At 43.7% G+C, this 9,659-nt stretch overlaps 1 protein-coding gene across 2 annotated transcripts in view; it reads left to right on the forward strand.

Moving 5' to 3' along the window:
* ftcdnl1 (formiminotransferase cyclodeaminase N-terminal like 1) overlaps positions 1-9,038 on the forward strand; it is a 34,537-nt gene extending 25,499 nt beyond the window's left edge. For both annotated transcript variants that reach the window (XM_084309459.1, XM_084309460.1), the window contains exons 5-6: positions 4,576-4,764; positions 5,606-9,038. In XM_084309459.1, coding sequence (XP_084165585.1) covers positions 4,576-4,764; positions 5,606-6,045 — 629 coding nt within the window. In that variant the 3' untranslated portion in view covers positions 6,046-9,038. The remainder of the gene's footprint in view (positions 1-4,575; positions 4,765-5,605) is intronic.
* Positions 9,039-9,659: the final 621 nt, after the last annotated feature.

A 9,659-nucleotide genomic window follows, 5' to 3' on the forward strand; every position in this document is an offset into this window, starting at 1 on the left:
CGCTGCTAACTGGCTATCGTTATGAGAGCTAACGTTGGTACCTACTGTACCCGGAGCTGCTAACTGGCTATCGTTATGAGAGCTAACGTTGCTACCTACTGTACCCGGAGCTGCTAACTGGCTATCGTTATGAGAGCTAACGTTGCTACCTACTGTACCCGGCGCTGCTAACTGGCTATCGTTATGAGAGCTAACGTTGCTACCTACTGTACCCGGCGCTGCTAACTGGCTATCGTTATGAGAGCTAACGTTGCTACCTACTGTACCCGGCGCTGCTAACTGGCTATCGTTATGAGAGCTAACGTTGGTATCTACTGTACCCGGCGCTGCTAACTGGTTATCGTTATGAGAGCTAACGTTGGTATCTACTGTACCCGGCGCTGCTAACTGGTTATCGTTATGAGAGCTAACGTTGGTATCTACTGTACCCGGCGCTGCTAACTGGCTATCGTTATGAGAGCTAACGTTGGTATCTACTGTACCCGGAGCTGCTAACTGGCTATCGTTATGAGAGCTAAAGTTGGTACCTACTGTACCTGGCGCTGCTAACTGGTTATCGTTATGAGAGCTAACGTTGGTATCTACTGTACCCGGCGCCGGCTAACTGGGTATCGTTCCTGTTTAAACAAAAATGTTAATAAATGGGAGCTTCCTCAAACAGCCATCTCTTTCCCGACAATCCCCTCTGTGCACAAACCCTTACATATGGTAATTAAACATTAAAACACCTGCAGCTTATAGTCCAGTGCGGCTTATATATGTACACATCATTCAATTTAGCTGCTGCGGCTTATATTCAGGTGCGGCTTATAGTGCGAAAATTACGGTATTTACACTTTAAATTAAAAAAAAATCAATTTCAGAACAATTTTATCATGGATGAACAAAACTTTCAATGTGAACGGTTGATTTGAATTTCAAGGGCTTTTTAAGCACCTTGTTAAAAAATTTGCTGTTTTCAAGGAATTCCAGACCGTGACTTTTTTTGGTAGAAAATCAAGCACTTTAAGCACTTCCAAGGACCTTGTGCGAACCCCGCATGCTCCAGACGGGTGGCTCCGTACCTTCCAGAGCTCCTCCAGCTTGTTGATCTGCTGGGCGGTGATCTGGCGCGCGCGGAGCTGCTCCTGCTCCGAGGGGATCTTCACCAGCCAGGAGAGGAAGCAGCGGTCTTGGATCAGCGGCTGCCACTGGGAGCTGTCCCAGTTGATGTCCTTCAGGCTGCTCTGGCTGGCACAGGGCTGTCTGGATATATTGATTGAAAATTGTATTAACAGATTGCAGAATGGGTACAATACTTTTGTTAGGGGGATACAGACCAGAGAAAGACATTCGTCTTGTTTACCTCAGGGTACCCCATTTTCAATTTACCATATATATATATATATATATATATATATATATATATATATATATATTAGTTCTAAATATATAGTTCTAAATATATAATTCCCCGTTGTCGTGCTTTCAGCTCCCGGTCCAATGTAAGGACCTGGGCAGCTCACTGACATAACACAGGGAGAAAACCAGGCCGTCGCTACTCTTTAAGAAGTGCGGATCAGCGGTCACAAGGAAAAAACAACAGAGCACCAAAGACAGTAGAAATGATGGGCCGGTCCACTCTCCCGGGAGAGAGAAAGGACATGCACATCCAAAACAGGGCACTTAGCAACGTTATGTGCTTTCTCTCTCTATGCAAAGGCTAAGAAGACACAGCAGGAAATGACGGGCGATCCATTCTCCCGAGAGAGAAAGGACACGCACCTCAAAGTTTACACAAGCACACACCTGGAGCTTCTCAGTACACTTGCCGCTGGTCACACTCCTTTCCTTGGATGAAGGCGGCCAAGCTCTTCTGGACGTCTCTCCACAAAACACGTCCAAATAACACACGCCCAGCGGCGGTGTCTGGCTCGTCTTGCCGGCGCCGAAGCTTACACGTAGAGATGTCTGGTCAGAGCGCACACGACACACAGGGGCGAATGACTGCCCGTTTGTTTCAACAAAAACTGCCGGTCTTTTCATAGAGCGGTCTTACACTAAACAAACAAGAATGATACGCAGACGGGGTGGGGGACAGGTGCCTTTCTTCAACCCGGTCCCAGCCACCTCCGTTTCTGTCTATGTCGCATGCTCTCTCCGTACCTGGCGAGGGCGGGGCTCAGGGAACCCCACTGTCCGGGATTCCCTCTGACGCGTCTCTCTTGAAGACGCGCTCCGCCATGCCCAGCCTGCAATTAACCCTAGCATGCCGAGCGGGGGTAAAAAACATTTGGGGTCCCCAATCTAACCGGAGGGGAACACGCCAGGAAAGATAAACAAGTCTTTCCCCTGGCTCAAAAGCCTTCCGACCGCGCCATAGCATACCAGCAGTCCCCCGACGAGGAATTGTCTGTCTGCTACTGTAGGAAAACTCCATAACGAGCAGCGGTACCCCAAGCGCTTCCCTTTCCGAACACGCTGAGGGAGTCCTGAAAAAAGGACTTCGGTGGAATATCCTTGCATCTCTTACCTAACTAAATAAACTCTATATTTCCGAACTGCCGAAGGCCTGTGAGCACAACGTTTCGTTTTGAAATTATGAGGAAGGGGGAGCTGATCACCTCACCTGGGCTATATGCTGGCCGGAGGTGGGCGTGATCAGACAGATGAGAAGGTACATGTGAGAAGTTTCAAGTAGGTGCGTGCGTGCACAGAGGATATCCCATAGCGAAGCAGAAAGCGTAGCCAGTAGAAATATAACTGCTTTGACAATCGTCTTTCTACTAAATATTGGAAAGCTGGTTTTGTTCCTACAAGAAGCCAATTTTCTGTCAATATGATACCTATGTAAATTTCTCATCAAGGCAGGTGCCAATATATTTATACTCCGTAACTCTCTTAATAATAGATGCATTCGCAACAGTTATATACATATATATATATATATATATAATAGAGTATTAGGGTCAAGGTCTCTGGGTCTAGAGAACAACATGAATTCTCATTAATTTAATGTGGGGCAAGAAAGTTGCAATAGCTAATTCCACAGTGAGCAACACAATACATAATGGTATCATCAGCATAAAGATGAATTTGATAGCCACTAACTGAGGAAACAATATCATTAATATAAATAGTGAAAAGCACAGGACCTAAGGTTGACATTTGACCCCTTTTGCTATCTGCAAAAATCCAGATTGGACAGACCCTGATTTCACACATTGAAATCTATCAGATAAATAATTTTGAAACCAGTTACAAGCATTTCCATCTAGGCATAATTACATAATCTATTCAGGAGCAGATAATGATCAATTGTATCAAAGGCCTTAGACAGCTATATAAAAGTGTTTTCTTAAATCTGTAGCATAAACTATATTATCTATAACCAAAGTGATGGCTGAGATAGTGCTGCGGGTAGCTCTAAATCCAGATTGGTGCAAAGATAAAATAGAATGAAATAGAAAGTCTTTAAGTTGACAGTTTACAATAGATTCCACAATCATTCTTATCTCCACCCTTGTGCAACGGAAGGACGTGCACTGGTTTCCAAACCCTACTGTAGGAACTACACCAGAAGAAATAGACAGATTAAAAATATAAATTATTTGCTCTACAATTAATGGAGCAAAGAGCTGAGGAAAAAACGGACCCAGATGATCTAATTACCTTCACCATATATGAATATTATATATATTATTTTTAAATGAAACCCCTAGGGGGTAATTGGGTTGTTGTCTTCACAGCAAGACACCACAGGCATTCAAACAGCTGACTATCAACCATAGAGCTAAATATAAGATGAAAAGATTTAAAACGATAAAAATAGAGATAAAAACAATTAATGTGTTAGATCTGTGTAGTGGGAATGTGGTATGCTAATTCTAAAGACGGCTAATAAGCCGTGTGTGTGTGTGTGTGTGTGTGTGAGTGAGTCACTGGGGAAGAAATACATACATAATCTAGTGTCTAACATTACTTCATGCCATGCCATGGCTTGGATTGGATAGCTTCATCTATGTTAATGTCAAGGATGTTACTGACCAAACACTCTAGATCAGTGATAGCTGTCAGAATGTAAAGATTTTATTTTAACATGTAGATCACTTACTTTAATTGTTATAAAAAACAAAACACTTACAGCTCCTTTAAAGTTGAGGACTCTGAATCTGCACCCACGGTGAAAAAGTGTGGCAGCGGGGGCCTAATGCTTAGAGAAGCGCTTTTGTGAGCGGAAGGTCGCTGGTTCGATCCCCCGGACCAGCAGGAAAAATGAATAACTCTCTCCCGTCCCTCATTAGAACCGCTGAAGTGCCTTTGAGCAAGGCACTTAAACCCCAACTGCTCCAGTGGAGTTGCTCAGTGGCCAACAGTGTCAGACTGTGGTTGTACTGGGCGGCTCCCAGGTGTGAATGGAACTGTGTGAATGTGAAGCAGGGCATTGCTGAAAAAGAGCATCCGTGCTCAGAGAACCTAAAATAAAGGATACAAAAAAGCCTTTCTAGTTGTAGGGCCTAGACTAGATGTACTAGTTAGCAAACCCATCCTGTGCTCTTTTGTTTGTTTTGTTTTGTTTTGGGGGGGGGGGGGCAGCTGTGGCTGAGGGGCTGACTGGGAGGATCCGGGGCACCAGTGCGTTCCTGTTTGGCTGGGTGGACACACCTCTCCAGCGGGGACTGGCTCAGAGGAGGAAGGAGATGGGCTGGTTCACGAAGACTCCAGACCTTCAGGCCATCAGGCCCGACGTGGGGCCCCAGCCACAGAAACGATACGGCCTTACAGGTAAGCAATACTCATACTAGCAATACTGTTAAAGTTAGAGGTTATATATGATTGCTAGTAACTGTCTAACTATGCATAACTGTTTCCACTAGAGGGCGCTATAGGCGGAGTCACTAATGCTACCGCCAGGTAGAGGGTATTTAAGGAGATGCCTCCTCCCCCTCTATCTCTTCCCACCTGCCTCTCACGGAGAGGAGAACTCATGTGCTGCTGTGTGCCAATGTAAATAATAAACCACGCTGATTAAAGGCTGAAGGGAGAAACCATGTCTCATGAACATATTATTGTCGCCCCATAGCCAGACTCTGTCAACAAATACTACGTTAGATTAGATTAGATTAAATTGATTATCATTGCACCAAGTACAGAATATACAACAAAAAGCCATCTAACCAGAGTGCAAAATAAGCTAGTGGTAGAAGACATTCAACATCCAACATTCAAAATGCTTATGGGAGTGCTGAATTATTTTCTGTTAAGTGCACTTATATCAAAAGTAAGAGTACTAAGAAGTGTTGAATCTTCAATGCATTAACCTCTTCAGATTAAGCTTAAATTGTCATTGCTCCATTTATGCTTCCTGCCTTCCTTTTAAAGATGGCTGGCTAGAGTAAAAAGAAAAGCACATTTTAATAAGCTTATGTAAATTAAATGTACCTTTTTTTTCTTAAAGGGATTGCTCTTTTTTAGAAGCCTGTTTGAGCAGGGCACTGAACCAAGTAACCAATAAATGCTTATGTGTGCGGGAATGTGGATATGCGGAAAGACAAATTTTAATTGCATTGTGTAAATTGACAATAAAGTTAATGTTCTTCTTTTTGACTCCACTCGTGTCCCACAGGCGTTGGGACCAGCCCCTACGTGATGAACTGCAACGTCACCATCGACACCCAGGACATCGCCGTGGGACGCGGCATCGCCTCTGCCATCAGGGAGTCCACCCCGGGGGGCCTGCCCGGGGTGCAGGTGCTGGCCTTGCCACACGAGGGCTTTGTGGAGATTGCCTGTAATGTAGAGAGCATACAGGGTAGCCCACCCAGCCATATGGCTACTGTCGGCGAACCCTGGCCCTCTTTCAACATTGGTGGTCAGTCCTACTGCCACGCCCCAGCCTCTCTTATCACCACCAGGGTGGCAGAGCTGGCAGGGCAGCAAGGGGTGGGTACCAAGGCCACTGCGCTGGTGGGTTTTACCCCCAACGAGTGCAGGGGCCTGGCAGAGGGAGCTCTGTCTCTAGGTATCGCTGAGTTTTGGAAAGAGTTGCACAGGGTACACATGTAACAACCAAAAGGTTGACGTGTAACCTACCCTGCCTTAGCCAACCAAACCTCAGCACCAAAAATGATGTAAATTCCACCGATTACATTTAATTTAAAAATGTTTAAAAGGCTAACACTGCTGTAATGTAAATGTTTCCTTACTTTCAGCATCGCCTATGAAAAGTCTAAACCACCTGATGCATTCGTCACTCTAGCGTCTGTTCCCTATACAGTAAATACAGTAGCAGACACATACTACATCAGATGGCAGTGAAGAGGCAAAACTGACAGTCCAATGGGAACGCACAAAGATTTCATCACACTCAAGTGTGGAAGAATCAAACTAGTTTTGATAAGATCACACATGCAATCTAAAATCATTCATCTGTGTTTAGAATGATGGATTATGATGATCAAGGCAACTACTTTTCTGTCACGTGTTTTGAATGTTTTTTTTAATAAGGCATGTAAGACAAGTCAGGCAGAGAGAGTATAATGTGCCGCAGTAGCCGCTGAGGGTTGGAATGGAATGGTTTAGGGCCTATTCATATTGAAAACATTGCCTCTGAAATGCCTAAACTTTAGGCATTTCAGAGGCAATGTTTTCAATATGAATATGTTCAAATTACAACCAGTGTTATCCTTCAAGTATTAAATTGTGTCAAATTTATCCTGATTGTTTACATAATTGAGAGCAGAATTAGTCCATCTGTATTGGGTGCCTTAACCTGTAATGTAGATAATACACAGCACATTTTACATTGATATTGATTGATATTGATTTTGAAATTGATAGATTTATTTTATGTAATTTCTGGATGTAGGTAACTAGGACTCAAAATCATCATAGAGCTCTTGATTCAAAATATGATACTTGGGCCATGATACCATAATATCTATTTTTTATTTATTTTTTTTTAAATATCTTTTCCCCCCTCCTTTTTCCTCCGATTTTCTCCCATCCCAATGTTAGTCGTTATGCCAATTCCCAATCCCCTTCCTGGTCGCTGCGCACTTACCCCCCACAGTCGGTCTGGGAGAGTGGAGGCTACCACGTGCTTCCTCCGACACACGTCCAGCCAATCAACCGCTTCTTTTCACCTGGCAGCGCGGATTCTCACTGCGAGGGCGTAGCGTGTGGAAGGATCACACTATCCCACTTAGATCCTATCCGCGCTTAGCAGGCGCCCCGACCGAACTGTAGGAGTCACTGTTTACAACGACGCGGACCCACCCCGCCAGCTTCTCCCACCCTCTAATACTGCCAATTGTATTAGTGTGAACGGCCAGCCAAGCTGGTGACAACCCCGGAGCTGTGAGCTGGATTCGAACAGGCGAATCCAGCCGCTCCGGGGTTGGTGACGAACGCAATCTCCGTTACGCCACCTGACCCCCCCCCCCCCCCCATAATATCTTCTTAACAATCTTCCATGTCATAATTGTTATTCGATATATTGTGATTAACACTATGGGTGCCGGCCAGAAATCCGGAAAATGACTGTGGATTGCCAGCGCTATTTGTCTATGGAGAAATTCCCCTTCTTTGCAGGGCTATAACTTTTTAAATTCTATTGCTACATTGCCATTATTAGGGCCCATTCAAAGTCCTATATGTATTGTTCATTGTGTAGCAACGTTAAACTTTTTCATTCACATATTCATAGTAAAGTATGGTCTAATGTATAAGTATGTTTTCATCTCTTTCTGCAGCTTTCTCCAGAACGTGATATATAGCCCCAAATGCATTATATTGATGATGAAATACAGTTTGATGGCAATCGGGGCGATATAAAAAATGTCAATTGGACGTACTTCTAGAATGATCTACGTATGATCTGATGATGACCGGATGGGCGGGGGATCGTTTATTATTCCGTGGGCAGCGTTATATCATTCATCTAGTGTGGGTGATATGTTCATCATAACAGTTTATATGGAATACGATCAAAAATAACGCTGAATCTTACCGTATCCTCCTCGCGCCGTTGGGCGATGAGCGTGGAACAGTAATTTACCTATTATGGTATGTAGAAATATCGGGTCCATTTCCAGCTTGTATAATAGTATATATGTCCAAATCATGTTGTTTATCGAGTTATTGGCAATCGATCGCTATGTATTGTGTCGAGATCGAGTCCCGGGAGCCAAACAGAGTGCCCGGAAGTAATATGGCCGACCAGCACAACCTCCATAGCACTTCCTGTTTGGCGATTGCGCCGATCGGCCACCAGATGGCGCTCCTGAACCGCCAGAGAGCTCAGTGGGTCCTCCTGGTGGATCTCAGGCCAGCGGAGGGGAAATATGAATCCGATCGCAGATTTTTTAAATATTGATATAAGGACGCTGTACAGCGTCCTCCGGCAACTTGAGCATGGCCGGGAATGACGCTGTAAAGCGTTTCCCGACAGTCAAAGTGTTAATACCTTTGATTATTCCCTGAAATAATTTCCCTCAGGTATCAAAATGTCAAAATCAAATATATTTAATAGTAATACTTTATTTTATTATTATATACAAAAAAATAAGCCCTGAATCCATTACTAGATTACAAAATATCACTATACAGCTTCCATGTATCACTACATTATCATTATCATGATCATTATTACACTAGAGGTTCCAGTAGTGGGCAGCTTGAATTGCCAGGTCCTAGAACCAGCGCTCTGGGGAGATATTTTATTTTTAGAGCATTAACTCTGTGGATTGATTGATTGATTGAATTGATTGATTGATTGATTGATTCAAACGTTTATTAACAGATTGCAGAATGGGTACAGTACAGTACAGCTCAATACATACAATTGTTAAGAGGATGCAGACCTGAGAAAGACTTTCGTCTTGTTTCCATCAGGGTCCCCCATTTTCAATTCATCATATGACACACATGACATACAGATAGACAGTACTGCTACATCTATACATTTATGACATACCAGATTTTCAAATACAGTACTGTTTGTGATACTAAAAAAATCCAGAAGAAGAGTATATACATTTGACATAGAAACTGTGCATTGGGGGAGGTTGGGTAGGTGGGGTGGGGCTGTATATTGGAGGTGGGGGGGGGGGGGGGGGGGGGGGGGGGGGGTGGGTAGGAGGGGGGGACACTGTACATTGGAATACTGACATACATTTGACATGGAAACTGTACATTGGAGGAGGTTGGGTAGGTGGGGTTGGGTGGGGCTGTACATTGGAATACTGACAAAGCCATGCTTGGTCTTTATTGTACAACTGGGTTAGGACATTTGTAGGGGCCAGTTTTGAATTGCAGTCTCCCGTAGGTGTTCTTTGAGAGTGTTTTTGAAGGTGGGTAGTGATTTACATTCCTTTACAGCTTTGGGTAGGGTGTTCCACATTGTTGTGGCATAATGGCCTGCCTCGGAACCTCTGCTGCATTTACAGTAGATTCACTTTTAAAAAGAATCTTAAATTGTTTTTAAATTGTTTTTAACACTGTAAAGTAATTTTTTGTTTTTGTTTTACACTAATGTAATTTTAGCTATATTAATTGTTACAGTAGGTTCATTATGCATTGTGTGTACTGACTTTTAATAATTTTGTTTTTTGCAATAGTGATTGTTTTTGTGTGTTTTTTTGTGTGTGGACCCCAGGAAGACTAGCTGGTTGCTATCG

Source organism: Notolepis coatsorum (genome assembly GCF_963971535.1).
Source record: "Notolepis coatsorum genome assembly, chromosome: 3".
NCBI classification, from domain to species: Eukaryota; Metazoa; Chordata; class Actinopteri; order Aulopiformes; family Paralepididae; genus Notolepis; species Notolepis coatsorum.